Source organism: Crassostrea angulata, chromosome 6 (assembly GCF_025612915.1).
Source record: "Crassostrea angulata isolate pt1a10 chromosome 6, ASM2561291v2, whole genome shotgun sequence".
Taxonomy (NCBI): domain Eukaryota; kingdom Metazoa; phylum Mollusca; class Bivalvia; order Ostreida; family Ostreidae; genus Magallana; species Magallana angulata.
The window spans coordinates 7,019,754-7,039,491 of record NC_069116.1 but is presented as its reverse complement, the minus strand read 5'-3'; the positions used below and the strand labels follow the sequence as shown (position 1 = coordinate 7,039,491).

General features: G+C 36.0%; 1 protein-coding gene across 1 annotated transcript; it reads right to left on the bottom strand.

Moving 5' to 3' along the window:
• Window positions 1-100: 100 nt before the first annotated feature.
• On the bottom strand, window positions 101-17,815 carry LOC128190318 (uncharacterized). Its single transcript, XM_052862333.1, has 30 exons — window positions 17,616-17,815; window positions 17,352-17,455; window positions 14,923-15,495; window positions 14,668-14,790; window positions 14,353-14,553; window positions 14,061-14,252; window positions 13,798-13,947; window positions 13,207-13,577; window positions 12,699-12,792; window positions 10,535-10,792; window positions 10,082-10,375; window positions 9,943-9,972; window positions 9,260-9,808; window positions 9,145-9,168; window positions 8,971-8,988; window positions 8,280-8,840; window positions 7,811-8,176; window positions 7,495-7,629; window positions 6,676-7,263; window positions 6,028-6,573; window positions 5,834-5,929; window positions 5,108-5,401; window positions 4,429-4,692; window positions 3,296-3,367; window positions 2,732-2,911; window positions 2,280-2,528; window positions 1,862-2,002; window positions 732-1,063; window positions 504-636; window positions 101-192 (listed from the first exon to the last, which is right to left on the bottom strand). Exons 2-30 carry the CDS (start codon window positions 17,422-17,424, stop codon window positions 101-103), a joined length of 6,999 nt encoding a protein of 2,332 aa, XP_052718293.1. The 5' UTR covers window positions 17,425-17,455; window positions 17,616-17,815.
• Between the last annotated feature and the right edge of the window lie 1,923 nt (window positions 17,816-19,738).

The following is a 19,738-nucleotide window of genomic DNA, read 5'->3' as shown; positions in this document are numbered from 1 at the left end:
GCAAAATAATTTATTTAAAACATTGTCATATTTATTAAATTTCACTGAAGCTTATGCGCCAAATAATCTGGGCGTTTCCGCGAGATCTTTGCCAGGTTGATTAGTATGGTGATGCAGGCGAAAAGACGTTGTTTATGCGCGGTTGAAATAGTCCGCCACATCCTCTGGTAAACAGCTGTAGTACCATTGGAACTGAAATATGAACCCAAAAAGACATGATAGATTAAAATAAAAGTTGCTGAAGCGAATAGGCCAGACAGATATAACTTGATTAGAAACTGACAAATTGTGCATACGAAAACGAATCAGTAACTATCTACTTACAAAATCTATTGTTCCTTTAAATGGACGTAAGCTTGGGTCTCCTCCACTCCCCAGGCTCAAAGGGGAATCACAATGAAGGTGTTGTTCAGCTATTGCAAATACAATATGACATCATTTAACTTTGGTTGTGGAGTTTCTTTGGTTCTGACATTAAATTTTAGAATATTTATAAAGACTACCTGGCAAGTCTAAGGTGATGTCTGTCTCGCGCGTTTCTGGGTCAGTGCCAGCGACACGATAGGAGGTCCACATGGCCACTTTATGGGCCTTGGCTGCCAATGTGAGAGTGGTCTGATAGCCACGGAACAGGGCCTGGATGTACAGAACATAGACAGGACAAGTAAAAAAAGGGCATACTTCAGACATATTCTTAATCTACGGAAAGGAGAGTTCAACCTTTAACTTACCGTGGACTGCAGTTGAAATTTAACAAAGCCGTGAGCGGTTTTGATCTGTGCGATGATTGCCATTGATCGCAGCGCCCTCTTCACATACACTTTAATACTTGGCAGGTTTGTTTCTTGACAGTTTGCATTTTCAAACAATGTCATGTCTTGCTCAGAGTCAGTTTTCAGTGAAACTCGAACTGCAAAGTCATGCGCGTAATGGCCGGCAAGTCGTTTGATGGAGACCAGGGATTTCCCATCGAACACCCCCTGGCCATCAGAAAGAGTCACGTTCCAAAACTGCATGGACCGCTTATTGAATTGCAAGTCCACATTAGCTAGGCATATGTCTACTAAAAATGAAACAAGTCAATATTTTGAAAACACAAGACTCTGGATACAAGACACTGTCATGAAACTCGATGTCACTTTGTGATATCACTAATGAACGAAAAATAGTAATGGAGTATATAAAGCAAACTTTCAAAAAAAAAATAAAATGCAGTGAAATATTTAGATCTTAATTAATGGGGATTAAAACTCAAATAGCAAATAATGGAAGCTTAATCTTCCCTTCTCTCTATTCTATTTGTATCTGACACACGTGAATTAAAATAATGATTGTTAAACACATTGTTCTTTACGAAGCAAATTAATTTTATGAATTGTATTATATCCAATGATTGACGAACTTATTAATGAATTAATTTTTAAATATCTCTTGGTATAAGAGCAATAAAAGAAAAAATCTGTCATCTATCTATAGAATAATATTTTATTTTCAGTATCATTTTAAAAAAAGTATGATAGAGCTGACATAACTGTAAATGAGTGACAGTAAAAAAAAACAAAAAACTTTTAGTTGTCAGAAATAATTATTGTCAGTAATATGATAGGGCTCAAATGGCCAGACAACGTTTAACCGATATAAAATAGAATTAAACATTAATGCATTCAAAAAATTCATTTCATTAAAGGTTAGATAATGACTAATTGTCCAGAAATTTTCCAATTCATGAAGAATAAAGCTGTTTTGCAGAATTGACTCTGTAAGTTTGCACTACTAGAAAAATGATTTATAAAGATGTCAGATTAAATCTTGGGGACGATCACAGATCCTTTACACCTATACCCCATTTTCTCCGAATTACCTCGAGGAGAACTCTCTTCCACACAACTACATTTATCGGAGCTGTACACAAGGTTCTCCGGACACTTCTGCACTGCGTTGGTTTTAAGGTTGATGAAACTGTACTTGGATGATGTCGCTCTCAGATAGCAAACCCAGGTCTCTAGAGGCCAATCAAAATTAACAGCTCTTATTCAAACTATTTTCGTAAATATTTTTGCTTTTAAAAACATCAAAGGAATTATTCTTAAAAGCTTGTTCCTTTTAAAAGCAGTAAATCATTTAATTTATATGTTAATCCTAAAAAAGAACATTGTTTTCTAAAAAAGGTCAAGATTCGTTCAGTGTATTTTTGAGGGGGGGGGGGGGGGGCGGCTGAAGAAAAAAATGAATATATATAAACAAATTCTGCTGAATGATAACACCGTGGGCCTATTTACCAGGAGTTGTGATTTTCTGATGCCTGTTGTCTATGATTGTGAAGCATTCTCCATCAAGATCGTCCACGCAGTGGTCAGACAGCGGATCGTACTTCCGGTGGATCATGACGTCATCAGCCAGCCTCTCCCCACAGGTACACAGCTTCTTGGTGCGGCCGTTCAGACACGTGTAGAACTGGTCGCAACGCTTCTCTTCCAACAGGCGGAGGGTCGTGTAGTTATAACCGTCGGGTCGGAGGTGGCAGGAATCTGACCAAAGGTTGCATCATAGACAAAATTAGGAAATACTTGGATACTAGGTATATCTTTAAAATATGGATGAATTCTGTTCTTACGAGGCTTTAAGTTTTCTCAAGTTTTTCCCTTTATATATTCAATTTATCTGCGATTCCATATTTTTTCTCTAGAAACATTAATAAATTATTTTGCTTATTTTTGGTATGATAACATACCATATGCGCAATTGGCAAACATGGGGAGCTGACAGGACTGTGAAACAGTGTCCCAAAACTTATCAGGGTCGCAGTACTCAGTGGCCACATACTTGGAATCCTGGCAGACATGATATATGCTACAGTCGGAGGGGTCTGAAACCGTCACTCTCCCGATACAACTGCACCTTGCACATAGTTCTATAAACGTAAATTGATATAGGATTACAAATTACCAATATAATACCTTGCCTCCGAATACAATTATTCTTGTTTTATTCAGGTTTGTCGCACTGCCAAAATTAAGTATAATTTAGAAGTGCACAGAGAGAAATCCTTGACGATGTTGGGTGTGTTTAAGTGAAATGGTTCTTCGACTTCGTGAACTGTCCTCAAAATGTAAATGAAAGAGATCAGTTATTCAAATTCTTAATAATCACGTAGTGCAGAAGGTCATTGGCTTAAAATAATTTGAAATGTCAACGTTCAAAACTAGCTCGGTAAAATGTCGTAGTCTTCAGCGTTTGAATATTTTCTGAAAGCTAGACAATAAGACTGAAGTATTGTAACTCAACTAAATGTCACCTTCTGGGCTGTTAGGGTCTTTTGTGACAACAGGGGGCGCTGTTGTGGTGATCAAGTCCTGGCCCTTAGTTACTGTTCAAATAACAATAACACATACTGTACACTATGCCATTACAGCTATATATATATATATATATATATATATATATATATATATATATATATATATATATATATATATATATATATATATATATATATATATATATATACACACATAAATCCAAGAAAAATCTCAGTGGTCGGTGAAATATATATAAAATTTAAATAAATGAAAACACAAAGATCGAGTAAAACATAAGCGCTTTCATTTTCTTCCGATGTTTTACAATACTTTACTGTAAGTATTGTAAAACATCTGAAGAAAATGAAAGCGCTTATGTTTTACTCGATCTTTGTGTTTTCATTTTTTTAAGTTTATATATATATATATATATATATATATATATATATATATATATATATATATATATATATATATATATATATATAAGAGAGAGAGAGAGACAGACAGACAGACAGACAGACGGACAGAGCATACATATATCATTTTTCCGACAAAAATTTACCATAGTCTGTACCATAATATTGATGCTTAACATGTATACAGAACATGTATAGTTTCACAGTCGAGAAACTAGGTTTATCGACTATAAATTATACATTACGGACAGAAAACTATAATCATCGACGTTAATCTATATTTCATTATATCTACGTACATTTCTAACACTTAAAAAATCATTTGCGAAAAACGGATATTAGCATTCGTAAACTATAGTTTACAACCTTTAAACATGTTTTTAAAAATCTAAATTAATATAGTTAACGAATCAGTAACTTTAGTTTGCGGTTCGTAAACTATAGTCAAAAGTCGATAAACCTAGTTTATAATGGTAAATGCTGACAATTTTTTCTCAGTTCGGAAGTCACTCGGAAAACCTCGCACAATTTTTCAAGGTTACCAAGGTTACTTTCATGACTGTTGCAGTGCAAAATTCCGTAGACTATTCAATGAACATCCCTAGAATTCTGAGGTATAGATAAATATCGAATAATTTAGGTAAATGTGTTGCATAAATATCTTTGGGTAGAGTATATAAAAAATAATTCAGTAGTAACATGCGTCTTACCACTGCATATTCTTTCATGCAACACTTTTGTCCCGTTCTCTAAGAACGACTGTAGGGTCTTTAGCCATAGGAAGTTGTCAGTAACATTGTTTGCTACATCCATAAGTTCGGTATATGAAATATCAGTCGGTCCTCCGATCCCCATAGCAACCATTGTGACGTTGTTGCGCACTGCTGCTGCAGCGGCTTCGCGGGTTTTTTGAGGTTTCATCGACTTCCCGTCTGTTATGACAACACCTATTCGCCTGGCATTTCGTTTTGGTTCTGATATAAGTAAATTGTAATTTCAGTTAATGTGATAGTTGTAAAAAATATGAGTTATGACCGTTCAGAATAACTTGAAACATAAACATTGATTACGTCATTTTCATTGAAGACAATTCATTTAGGGTGTCCGATTATAAGTAAAACCAAAAAAAAATAACTTTCAGTACTTTCCAATATAAGTTTAATGGTTTTGCTACAGCTTTTTCTTAACGCAAAACCTTAAACAGTGTTAAAACTTCAACGTAAATTCAGATCGGTTTTCAAAAGAAATAACAGTGATTGCAAAAACAATACCAAAAGTCGGCATTTGAGAACAACTTCACACAAAAAACCCTCAATTAAAAAGACTATGGAACAAGAATTTACTTTTGTAAAAAGAATATATCGATGAATTAAGTAAAGTGTAATAAACCTAAGAGAAGGTACTCCGTTAGTCTTGTGATGGCCAGATCTATTTTTGTCATTCCTTTCGTGTGAACAGCTCCAAATATTAGTTCCCTCAGCAGTACCTTATCATTGATATCTTCTGCAACTTCCTGTACGGTGTCATCAAACGTCACGATGCCTCGTACTCTTACGTCATTGTTAGAAAGTTTCATGTTGGCGATTGTGTTTGCAACAGTCAGTTTGATTGCGTTGAACATTTGCGTTGTAAGGCTACCGGAGGCATCCATGGCAAAAGCAATATCAACAACACCACTGCATTCTGTGTTAATTTAATCTTAGTTATCTTTTGTAAGAAATTAGACACTTTAATATAACAAGGGTTAAATTTGTATTTAAAATAATCATTCTGTGATTTGGGTTTGAAAAATTTCCAGCGCTATCGGTACATGGCCTTCTAATATAGCATCGTCTAAAAATATCACCACATATCAAAATGGTTTTTTTTTTTCAAGTCACTTTGGAGTATCGTACAACTTGACCTCTTCTCGAAGGAATAACCTACACTTTTTGGTCTCATGGTTCTGAACATGATTATATCCAGCAAAAAATGAACGTATATGCCAATGTTCGAAAGCACTAGTGATAAGTCGACCGGGTAAGTATTGGAACAAATAATTTGCATATAACAAAATTATTTTGTTTGGAGAGTTACCCTCCAGAACAAATAATTGTAATGTTTTTAAAGAGTTACCTTCCAGAACGACCGTGGTATCCGGTACAGAGGGCGTGGTGGACGGGGTAGTTACTGGTGGTACAGTCTCCTTAACGTACAGATGTAACGGCTCCACTTAAACCAAAAACAAAACAAAAGACACGATTGATGTTACCAAGAATGTCAACCGTCATGAGATATTAAAACATAGATTGATGTTAAACAAAACTAACATTTCTGGAACGTTTGTATTGCCCACGAAAACCCGTCCGTGTTCAAAGTGTCCCAGTCTCGGAGTTGCAGGTAATGGTCGCTCTGGAACCTGGCGATTGATGTGACCTCTTGCTGGTCCACGTGTTTACCGACTCCAATAGAGATCAGATTTAGGCCCTTCTCCCAAGCCTCAGTTGAAAACGACTGCAAGTCTTTGTCATTATCCGTGTCGTCATCAATCAGAATAAGACCTATCTTTGCAGCTGTAGACATGGAGGTGTCAATCAGACTATGCAGCTTGTTTATCACCACGCTTGGTTTCGGTTGAATTGACGGATGCCTGGCAAAACCAGATATACTTTTCAAATACGAAACCAGATTTCCACTCTGATAATCGGAAAAATCAACAACTTCTTTAATTTGATCAGAAAATGTGAAAACGCCGTATTTGGAAAAGCGCGACGACATCCCAGACGTCAGAAATTGTGTGGCCACTTTCATCCAATTCATGACTTCATTGGAAATAAGAGAATCAGCATCCAAAGCAAATATCATATCCAGTTGACCTACAAATTTGAATGTGTAAATTTCAGATAATTACCCAAACATCATACTGGAACAAACAGACTATAATGTTAAAAGGTCGAAGTAACAAAAATTACATGTACCTTGTGGTAAAACAGACTGCAAAGTAACGTTTAGGGTTCCCATAGCGTTAGAGCTCACGTCACCAAGTGAGTACAATGGAAGGGTGTATGTAAAAGTATCCGGGTATGAGTCAATTCCAATTGAAATCGTTACAAAATGCACGTTATCAATACGAGCCTCTCTGATTGCAATATCCGTTAACAGGATGTCTACAGGTTCCTTGTCAAACATCATGACCACCACTTGTGAGCTGCCCGGGGAACCCAAAGCCTTCATTGTCTGATGCAGGTTTCTGATTGTAATGTGGAGAGGAAGAGCTTGTGGGGTTCGTGAAACTTGGTGGGAACTGTCACGTGGACTCTGACGTTCAAAGCTATAAACCCGCTGCATCATCTCTGTATGCGTGGTGTCGCTAATGGCCTGGCGGACAAACTCAGGGTAGTAGTGTCTGTTAAACTGTCCAAATGTCAAGTACAGGTTTTTGCCATTAGACCACAGCTTGATGAACATGTTAATCATAACTTTCAGATTCTTTACGTCTGTATCCGTGACATTCAAAGAAGTATCAAGAGCAACGGAAATATGCGTCGCTTTATCCGTGTCCAAATCTGAAAACAATCATCATCCAGTTATGTCATTATATTATAAAAAGGGACTATAGTTGTGTTATTGATATTTTACTCTGTCCCATGTTAAATGTTGGTAATATTTTCATTCTAGTGAATAAATATTGTTAGAATCTTGAGATACTTATGATTGTGAAATAATTTTAAAAAATGTTTCGAATAAACATCATGGGACAGAGTAAAGTAAACTAAGAAAAGTAAACGTAGTCTTACTGACAGACTCCATCATGTTTTTAACAGAGTTCATTGCTCCAATAATGTCAGATGCTGATGTAAGCTTTGTTATACGTGCTTCATCTCCAGTTATCGAGGAGAGTTCCCTGTCTCTAGTTCCATCTACCCCATAACCTGTCGGAATACATGAACTAACACCGTAAGGTCGACAAACACAAGAGAAGGAGCAATTCATTCTATATATGTACCATTGGACAGACTCTGCATATTATTTCATATACCAGAGAAAGGAAAAAACCAAAATAAAGACATTTTGAAAAAGTGTTGCTCATACAAATTCATATACTTTCCGTACCTAAAGCAAACATTTGGATATTTGCGTCTTGTAAAAGGCGGGCGGTGGATAGTGTAAGACTGGGACTAGAGGAAGATCCCCTTGAAATCACAAAACCAATTCTGTTTTCTGTTGGGTCCTCTGAGAACAAAAAACTCATCAAAATACCATGAAGTCCCGCATGCATGTTTCGCACATTGTCATTAAGCATGTTTCTGCTGTAAAATTGAATATCTGTGATCATTTTCTGTTCGAGTGTGGAGGACGTCTCTCGGTTGTTGACATTTTGTAGCTCCCTAACATAGAGTTTCAAGTTATTTTTTAACAAGTCGTCATTCAAATTCATACTGGATGCTGAAATGAGGATGTCGTTTCTGTTTCCAGTTACTGTAAAGGAAAAAAAAGACAAAAAGGAAAATAACATGCTTATAATGTATTTGGAAACCCGTGACAAATATATTTTTCAAAATGTCTCAGAAAAATTACTTACAGTATTTTCCCAATATATTCATTGTTTGCACTACCCCATTAGATCTTAGGTCAGTCCAAGACACGAATAAAGGTGGAATAGCTGTAGACATTTTATTAACTTTCTCCTCTATTCCTTCCTTTGTGACATTATCATGGTACAATGCAAGAGGCATAATCAAAATGTTTTCGTCGTCCGCCTCTTTTAAAAGTCCAGTCAAATCTTCTTCCATGAAAGGATCAGAAATGATAACGATTGCTATCTTTACGTCAGACTCTACTTCATCATAAACATCCAACACTTCCCTGATGACGTTTTCGGTTGTCCACTGCAGTTGTGTAATCACGCCTCCTCGTTGTAGACCAAACGGCACGTGAAATGTTATGACGTAATCCTTAATGCTGGTGACATAGTTAATACCAGTGCAATAAGTTGCTAAGGTCAGCTGAACGTTGTCGGGTCCCATGTGGATGTTTCTGACCACATTCTCCAGAAATTTATTATATCTGTTGAATTTCTCGATGTTGAACATGTGTGGACAGTTACTATATCCGATCAAAATCTCCGCTGGACCATGGAATGCTGAATGTAAAACAATGAAAGCCTTTGAAATTGGAAGAAGTTTGGTAAGTGGGTATTCATTCGTTCAGAGTAAGCCCAAGATATATATGTTTAGTTAATGCAATGAATAACAATAAATTACGTCTCTTACCTTCATGTGATACATTTACTGCAAAGAAATGATAAATTTATTTGGTCTTGCAATTGTTATTACTTTTTCATTCCTAATTATTGTTTCCTTTCTTAATTTTATTTTGTACTTTGAATAATATATATTTCTTTTCATTCTTCTAGAACAAATAAATACACATGAATTGTAACATACCTGGTACTGGGTATTTGAGGACTTCTGAATGAAAAGAAAATTCACTTTAAACATTGCAAATTTTCTTAAAATAATTGCAAAGGAGTATGTAATGTAATTTAAATTTTAATATTACCTGTTCCGATTGCTCTGATTATATTGTTGAGTCCGCTTGTCAGTACTGAGGTGTTGGACGCGATGATTCTGTGAGCTACTCTAAAACCAGACAAAGCGAGGGACGAGTCCGGGCTCACCGCCGACCCCACCCCAACAAAGAGCACATCTACGCTGTTTGATTCCGACTTTGTCTTAAAGTAGTTCTGTGTGTAAGTGAAATCGTCGGTCTGAATAGGTTTATCAGTAATAAACAATGCGATGTTGGAAGAATCACTAGGCGCATACAGAAAGTCACTTTCAACTTTGTCGTAAGCCGCTACAGCGTCAAAATATTGATGAGACGATGTCGTCATGTGTTCTATGAACTTCAGCACTTCAAGCTGACTTGAAGCTTCGTCAAAACGTCCAATGGAGTTTGGTCCGTCAGTTACACTGGCTATAATCAGATTTACCGAAGGATTTTCATACTGGATGTATTCCAAAAGTTTGGCTATTAGTTGTTTTGTCAAATCGAGGCTCTGAATCGTGACGTCAAAAACGATTGTTAAAAGGTAGCGTCCTCGTATGGCTGTAATAAAGATGAAAGCGGTCAATTATTTTTAAAGGCAAACTAACGAAAATAAATACTGTCAACTTATGTGATATTGACCCAAACATTTCTTCATGAAATGGGTTTTGATACAGTTACTAGTAGGTATTTACCTCCAGTTCTTAGAGGCCCGTTCTGTGAAACTGAAACAAAAATAGGTTTTCTTTAAATTCAATATGAAGCAACATCATATTTACTGCTTCTCTCCACACTCCTGAGTTCAATTTTCCAAGTATATTTTGAAGAACTTACGATAACAGATCTGTTCGACAATGCGGTCCACAGACTTTGTGAGATCCCGGTAGGGAATGATTTGTTGGTGCTCGTTTATCCCGTGGGTCATGTTATCAAGTTCCGTGGGGGACAGGTTCACTTCCTCGCCCACCCCGATGGCCATCACATACACATTGTTTCTGTCGGCATACATTGCAGACTGATGAAGAAGTTCGATACCACTCGTGCTTTTTCCATCGGTCAAAATTAAGGCGACCTTCGGAACACTCTGATCAAGTATAGAACTATTGGACATCATATCTGTCATGTTTCCTGTAATATATGAATTTTGTGTATTATTCCTAAATGCGTTTTTTAAGCTTAATGATAAAAATCACGTTATTTCTATATCAGAAGCAATTTAATACCAAGCCAGGTTTGTTGTTAAATGAAATGTGTCACACACGTCTGTGATCATTTACAATTGTATACCTATAGCAAAGTCAATCCTGGTGTGGTAGTCTCTATTGGAGTTATACATCATGATTTTATCGCTGTTCAGTTCCCCAAAGTCTGTGACGATTTCCACATTATCCGCGAACGACACGGTGGCGATGCTGTTTGTTTGGGTGAACCTCTTCAGTAGTCCTTTCGCTGTGAAGTTTTTAATTTGAAGGAACTGTATGGATGTCAGACTAGAGGAAGAGTCCATGGCAACGACCAGATTCACCCGTCCATTGCAGACAGTCTCTGAAGTAGTTAGCGAGATAAATAAGAATGATTGTGATAATTTGATTATGTTTTCCTACTTGTGAAAATAAATATACAATTGGGTATCTCATTAAATTAAAACTAACCATAGCAAATACATGTACATGTATAACACAATTTTACTTTACAAGCTTTAATATACTTTGTCAAAAACAAACAAAACAGACGAACTTTTCACACACTTAATGTATTCATAATTACTCTTTGTTTAATTACCGGTATTTACCAAACTGAGAATACGTTTCAGATATGGATTGACAACTGTGATGGGACTCTATACGTCTCTAGAGCTAAAACAGTTCAAATACAGTTGTAAATGTTATGTTTATGTGTTTACATGCACCCATACCTGCTAAATTAGACTGCACTTGAAGAAATAAAATACTGAGAAACGTCAATGGAAACCCCTGAAACTGCATGGTAAATCTAGCAAAAGAACAAAAATCAAGCAACAGTTTACATTATTAATTTTTGTTTTAAAAAACACTCTGTACCGTAAAATAAAGAACGATATGAATTACTTAACTGGAATATATCATATCATCTTCAAAGCAAGAACATAGTAAAAGTTTATTTCAAGTTTATTCAAGAGTTAAGAAATTCTACATTCCTTTACCTTTCTGTTGACAGCGTTATATTGCAGACATCCCTCTGAGCTCTCCCTGTGCTGTATCCTTTATGAACGGTTCTGGTTAACCGTAACCCCCAAAGCTCGGACACCATCAACGAAACACAGATGTAGCTACTGCGTCGTTCTCGGCAACTCATTAAAATTATCTGATTCATTATCATGCGGAAATGTACATGTGGATGGGGACAAGAATGGTGACCAGATCACGATTTTAAGTTTTTATCAGTTAGAATCTTTTTCAGATCTACTTTTAAAAAAACTTAAGAATTTAGGGTGTTTCAATTTACATGTACATGCATGTGTATTAATTCACCGTGATAATTTTATAACGCATATTTGTCTATATAAATGTATTTTATTTTTAATCATTATAAGTATTGTATGAAATTCATGCTGCATTCAAGTTAAGGAAAAAGCAAAAGAGTGTGTTGTATTAATTGGTGCAAAAACAGTTCATTCCATTTGGAAACTATTTATTGCTCATTAACTTGATCTTTGGACAAAATATGAACACCAAAAATATATTGAAATTTATTTATTCAAAATGAGAAAAGCGGTATTTGACAGAAACACATTAGACAAACAACTGGTTTTGATGGCATAGAAACTTTATTAAAAAATTAACATTTTGTTCAATAAATATAACTATAAATATTATTCAGTCTTGTCATACAAAATCACAATCACGTGGCATTTTTTTCTTTGTTATCCAATCACAGATGAAGTTTTACTGTGGCCAATCAAATGGAAGGTGACATATTCACAAGAAATCACATCGAAACCAGCAGGTTTTTGATGTAGTCACTAATACAGCTGTAGACCTCAAACTATTAAAAGGAGAGAACATGATATAAAAACAGTTCTGTGTATATAGTCAAACTTTGATTGGAACGTTATGAAATGAATCGCTATACATTGTGTAAAAATATCTCTGAATACATGTATATTGATAGCTTGAACTCTCGAAAAATGAAATTATGGTAAGAATAAATATAAAAAAGACTTTATATAGATCATAAAAAGTATTATATATGAAGTAAACATGTAAATTGAATACATATGCTCTTACTTTTGCTATGATTCCCGACAGTCTATTAATAGAACTCGAAATATCCGCGGGTCTTCCCAGAAGAAAGCCACTTTGTCGTCTCTCTACATTTCCTATTTAAACAACAACAACACAATATTGTTATAGAAATATCGTAATCAAATTCTGGAAAATATATAGCTTCATTCACTGAGAAATGTTCTAACCCTTGAGAGCGGTTGAAGATTCGGTCCCAGGACCAGAGTACACTGCAAACACTGCCCCATCATAGGCGTACACAACCTCTGTAGCAACGCCAGGCTGCAAGGAAATCAAAACACATTTTTTAATAATAATTCAAACAAATACGGCTAAAAATGACCTTTTTAATTCTTCAATTTCATCATATCATCGCGTAAGTCAAGATGATACTATTATCCTAATCCATCACCCCCCCCCCCCCATCCTCATCCACCCCAAGGCCCCACAAATCCAAGAAAAACAGGGATTTGGAAGATAATCACACCTCAGTGTTATCGTATTATAACGTAAATCCTGGGGAAAAATTATCTTTTATTATTATCCTCATTCAAAACCCCATGAAAAAACAAGGATTTGGAAGACCTCCAAAAATATTCACATTGAACATATCGATAATATTTACTAGTATTTCCAATCAAAATTCAACGTCTATTTAGGGGCATCGACTACATGTAGAGTGGCTGATTACGGTACCGTGATTGCTGACGTCAGAGTCTTTGACTGCCCGCCTGCTCTGATCGTGTAAACTAACTGCGCAGCCGTCTGTGTCTTGATGACTTGAATGTCGACAGATGCTGGCACCATTACCCCGTTAGAGTGGAGACAATTCACCAGAACCTGTTCCGTTCTAGGGCTGGCCGACGTCCCTACCGTCAACTCAAACCTAACGACCAGCACGTTCTGAAAGTCATAGTTGGCCAAGCGCCAAATGTTGACCTCGCCGTTCCCGCCAAAAGCCAGAGAGCCGATAGAGACGGCAACGTTCGCCATTCCCACGGGGATGATGTTGTGGGCGTCGTAGAAGTACTGGTCCGACAGAGAGTGATACAGCATGGGGGAACACGCTACACAGCAAGAAATATCCACATAAACGACAAACTATCAGTAATGTCATGTAGCAAATTCTGAATTGACCGGGTGGCAGTAAATACAAAATTTACAACATGACAACAAATTTTCTTTTTACTGCCACCTGGCATATCATTACCTATGTTACAAAAAAATGAATTAAAACTTATTATGCATCAATGTTTTCCTAAGAGTTTTACGACAAGGGGTATGTACCTGTTGATGGTGCTACAGTGATAAGTATGGAACAACCACATGATCCGCTGTCATAGTGAGTTCCGGGAGCACAGCGCCGCCGCAGCAGACTTCCGCTCACATTCTGTAGGTAGTAGCTAGGGTCAGCATCGGCCTGGGTTTCACAGTTAACTGCAAACAAAAACACTAGGTATACACATACGTATATGCAAATGGGAAACAAAATTTCAGATACGGGTACACACTAACTGGAAGTTGAGTTAGGACTGAATGCCAAGACATACATGGTAAAACTGAGGTTTTGGGTGGACACGCCTCAATACACGTCGTGTCAGCCGTACATCCGGTCCCTGAGACATATCTTGTCTGGTTCCCGCAGCACGAAGGCATGGAGTGACCGTTCATACAGGTCCAGTATCCCTGGCAATTTTCACCCATATTCCAACTTGCGCCGTCTGGCTGTCCAATACAGGGATCTAAGCAAACAAATGAAACAACTTGTTTCATTTCAAAGTTCAATAACTTTAATTGTATCAATATGGGCTAGTAATCATAGGAGTTGTTGAGGATTATTACCGTACGGACAGTCTGAGAATTCAGAGTGAACACACGTCAGGTCGGATAACGAGAAGAACTGTCCGAACCCGCACTTCTTCTCCACAGCCACCGCCGTCCCGTCCTCTAGGTAACACTGCACGAAGCGCTGGCAGCTGGAGCCGTGCCTGTTATAGCCCACCCCGTCAGCTATAATACAGCCCTCACACAGGGGGTTAGTGACTGAAATAAGGCCACCATTAAAAATAAGCATATCAAATATCACGGAAGGAAAGTTCAACAGCAAATATCAACCCCCTCTTCATTCCCATCCCGCTATTTCATCAGTTGACCTACTTTTATCGGTTTGCAGTTTTTGCGTTGTCAGGGGAGGTAATGTCGGTTTCTGGGTTGTCGGGATCGGTGTAGTTGTTGGTGCAGGCGTTGTTGTTGTCGTCGTGCTTGTGGTTGTCGTTATTGCTAAGCAGGACAAAAGTGTTTTTTTTATCTTTTTAAAACATGCATGTATTTCATTAAATGATATCTACATTTTAGTATTTTTTTTTTATATTTAATTAATGATTCAAATACTTTATTTTAATTCAAACTGACCTTGACACAGTAAATCGCTAAGTATACTTGTCAGGTTCGTCAACTGGTTGTATCCATTAATTAGTAGAACCTGTGATGGATTTCCGGTTATTGCGTTCAGCTCTGTCGCAGCCGAGGATCCGGGCGTGACGCCGATTCCTACTGCGATGAGCGTAATGCCTATGGCGCGGGCTGTGATGGCGGCTATCCGGGTCTTGTCAGGGTCGTAGGATTCTCCGTCAGTTAGGACCACGCCCACCTTAGGGGAGGGGACGTTGGGCTGTATGAGAAGTCGAATCATCTCGTTGATGGCTACGTCGGTGAAAGTGGCCATTCTGATTAGATTCAGTGCGTCTAACTTGGCAAACACTGTATATTTTGTGTCTTGACCGCTAAATTGAAACCCATCCCCAATCTGCTGGCTGAACACAAAAGCGGCGATCTGAATATTATTTGCCCCAATAACGAATTGGTCTATATTTGCTTTGACAAACTGTTTAAGTTGGTCGAAATTAGTCGTATTAATGCTTTCTGAACCATCGAGAGCAAACGCCACGGCTCCTGGTCCAACACACTGGCCTGAGAATGAAGCCACTGCAAAAAGAACAGGACACTAGTTTGGCATATCAAATTCATTTTGAGTGAACTGTTAGATTTTATCAAAATTATTTCTTATTGAATGTACTGTTTGGTACTCAACGGGCATTGTTGAATAATTAAGGTGCGAATGTAGTTCCCATAGAAAAGTGATACTCAGTAAGTAAAAAAACAAAACAAAACAGCATATCTTACTTTTCCCTAAAAAGTACTATTAAAATCTTAAAATGATGTAATTTTGTTTAGATATTCAATGCCGATTGTAGATTTTACGGGTTTGCGTTCAATATAATATTTGTCAAGGTTTGAGTACAAGAAAAGAAGAGCCTTCAACAGCAAACAATTTCGGCAATAACCCAATATATATTTGATATTTCATTTTGCATCACAATTTGAGTGTTTTTTAAAGCAATATGAGCTGTATTTTTAGAATTTTATTTTCCTACAAAAAGCTGCTAGTATGATAATTCTGCATATAACTTAACTTTTATGATGAATAAGGTTTGAAAAACCATTAATTTCTGTCAGAGGAAAGATTTCTCTTCTAAGGAATATATAGCAAATGAATTTTTGTACAGGACGACAATAAATCAATCATACTCCATTTAAGGCTTCTTGACGGCCTTTTCAAACAAAAATATGGCTAAAAGATATTAAAAAACCATGATATTTTTGTCATTTCAGTAAAAAATAACATTTTCATAAAAAAAAGAAGATGGGGGGACAAGATAGCGCAAATGCCCATTTGGTTTTATCGCAAATTACAATTTCAAATTAATTTTTTTTTCCTACCAAATTTACTAGATGATGTTATATTACAAGTTTACAAACGCACAATTTCTAACATTATTCAGTTTTGAATATTTTAACAAACGATAAGAAAAAAAAATAAATTTTAAAGTTTTGGTTGTATCGAACCCACAACCTAAAAACCCTTGCTCTATAATGTTACCTAATGTCTGGTGCTCTAACCACTGAGCCATTTCAGTCATAACATACTTCATTGTGAAATGCTAAATGCAACTTCAACCACGAATTTACGGACTTGTAGTATTTCTCTAAACGTTAAATTTTTGGGATATAAAATGACATTTTTAAAGTATAGTGGGTCATCTCTCCACGTTTTTGTTGATTGAAATCTGTTTGATTTCCTTTAAACCTTATATAGACTATCACAAAAATATGGAGCCCAGACCCACTCTATAAAAGAAAAGGCATTGAAGTTCTAAAAATGGCACCAGTTGGAGGTTTTGACACGCATACGCCAATTTAAATCAACCTATTCTAAATATTTAACATATTTAATGGTAAATATACATTGTTTTCAATAATTTAGAAAGAATTATAAGATTTGTTCATATTTTAATTTTAAAGTATCTTGTCTATCCACATATGGGCAGTTTACACGCCTTATTCATCCATCTTCTTTCAACATGAAAACTGCAGCTCATATATGGCTTTAAATAATTGAAAAAACCCCCGCATTTTTGTGAATAAATTTGTGTCCTTGGTTATTGTGACTTGAGTAGCTCAGTGATCGGGTTATCAGAGAAGCAACGACATTGTGAAGAAACGAAGAGTTTGATAACAACAACAGTTTTGACTATATCTGTTTTCTTCGTGTTTTTGAGCATATTCTAACTAACTTTAGTAAGAATTGTTGCTTTACATTTGCATACTTTCATCATTTTAGAATTATTTTTTCAAAGAAAGGTTTTTTTTCTAATATAAATTGCTCCATCTTATTAGCCCATATTCTTTGTCTTTCAAATTATGATGCACAGTTTTTCAAAAGAAACAAAGTAAAACGGAAAACTGTGGAAATTCTATGCATTCTTCTGAAGTCGACTTACATGCGGGTATATTTTGAGCAAGTACTCCATGATAGGAGCTCAGCAGCAGCAGGACCGCGGAGATGTGTACCATTCCTGTCAAATCAAACTCCCTTAATTAAGCCCTGCGTGAAAATTAAAAAATATATGTGGGCCATCATCACTGTTCACTTTGAAAAATTAATCTGATTAATCAATATTATGTTGTACACGTAAGTTACGAAGTTAATTTTCAAAATAAAAAAAAGATGTTTTAAAACTTTAATAAAAAAAAGGCGAATTTACCTTAATCTGTTCAATCTGATTTGTGATGAATTAAATCATTGAAGAGTTTAAATGAATTCAATTTCCCGTGGAGGTATCGTCTGTCTCATCCGATGAATTTCAATACACAACTAGTGGACGGTTTCTACTGACCATCATGGGTAGTCCGTTCCCCCCGGGGATCGGCGTTATCTTATCGGGACAGCAATAAATGTCGTAGTTTTGCAAATAGATTTCCACCTTTTTGTCGCCCCTTGCTGGACCGCAATTCAAATACACGTATATAAGTTTACATATAGTGGTCTATTTTGAGAAGTCTTATTATTAATATAATACACTGTATAATTGATTTATCAACGCATTTTAGTTTTACAAAGGTTATTCCATTCCAAAACATAAGATATATACAATTTATACCTATAAAATTAGTTTCAACTTTGAGTAATCATGCGTTAACGGTTCGATTCAGTTCTAGAATGAAATAAAACATCAAATGTCCTGAAGTTGAGGCCAAACATGAACGAAGCCAAGGCCATACGCTACTGTACAACAGAATGCAGAGCTGTCAATTATACCATGTTGTAGTATACATGTATATTAGAATTCTAGATATAATTAACTTTTTCATTTGGGATATTAAAAAAAAGTTTTTAAAGTAAAAAATCACAGTTCATATTTATACTTATAGTACAGAAATACAATTATTTGTATATTTATCTATTGAACCCATCTTTCTCGCCGCTACGGCTTGTAGAATACGTTATGAAGTAGCAAAATATAGTTATCTTTTTAAAAACTTATTAGATATGTTGTCAAAAGTTTATTTTATCTATGCAACATAATAAATATTTGTTATAAGTTCAGAATAGATAGATAGATAGATAGATAGATAGATAGATAGATAGATAGATAGATAGATAGATAGATAGATAGATAGATAGATAGATAGATAGATAGATAGATAGATAGATAGATAGATAGATAGATAGATAGATATCTTTAATTTCGAATGGTATATAGAACCAGTTCAACATATTTTGATATGTTTTAAAAATGTATATAAAATCAAATTTATATATGCATGCACCAGATATATTATACTATGTATGCATATAATCGGCTAGACGAAGGAAAGTCTTTACCCATATTCAAATGTATCAGCGAAAAAAAGCCCCATATACATCCATCAAATATATTTATGCATTTTATATTTGCTTAAAATAAACATCTTGTTCTCTTTATTGGTTAAGTAAATAGATACATGTGGCATGTTTAAATATAAGGTATAAAGAAACATAATAACAGATAAATATGAAAACAAATTCTTGCATTAATTAAAAGTGATGTGAAGTTACAACCTAAATTGTACTAATCTTGAAAAACTTGACGGAAGTTGTAAACAGTTGTATACATATTCCTACTCGCAACACATTTTACCAAGCCCAATTTCAAGTCACTTCTTTTTTAAAATGCAATCAAACGCTCAGCATTTGAGTGAATGGTAAAACAATTTTGCTATTTTTCAATTTAGACCCAAGGCGATGTTTAGAGATAACGGCACATTTACACGTGAATGAATCTCGTATAATCCGTGTAAAGTTTCCCCAGGCGGGCCACGTGGAATGATATTCAGTCACGTCAGGAGAATTCCCCACGCCTCTCTCTCTCTCTCTCTCTCTCTCTCTCTCTCTCTCTCTCTCTCTCTCTCTCTCTCTCTCTCTCTCTCTCTCTCAGTTTTATTAATTCTAATTTTATTATGGGTTGCAAGCACGTAGCATCGTTTTTGAAAGTGGGGGGGGGGGGGGGGGGGGAGGGGGACAGACCCATCCAAAAAATCTTGACAAGCGAAAAAAAAAGGCAACTCTTTAAAATCTTCAAAATCCTAATCCGTTTGGGGGGGGGGGTTAGTATATCTATATCTTCATTTTCACCTTATTTTCATTCCAAATTTTTACACCCCCACAAAAAAGTGGGGGGTATTAGATAATTCATTTTTTTTATACGTAAATCAAAAAAAAAAGTTACTGCAAGAAAAAATGGGGGCCAGCCGCCCGGCCCCCCTCGAAGCCACTTGCCTGTGTTGTATATTTTTAATTTTTTTTAATGAATTACAAGTTGTTCTTCTCTTGCAAATATTATGTAAA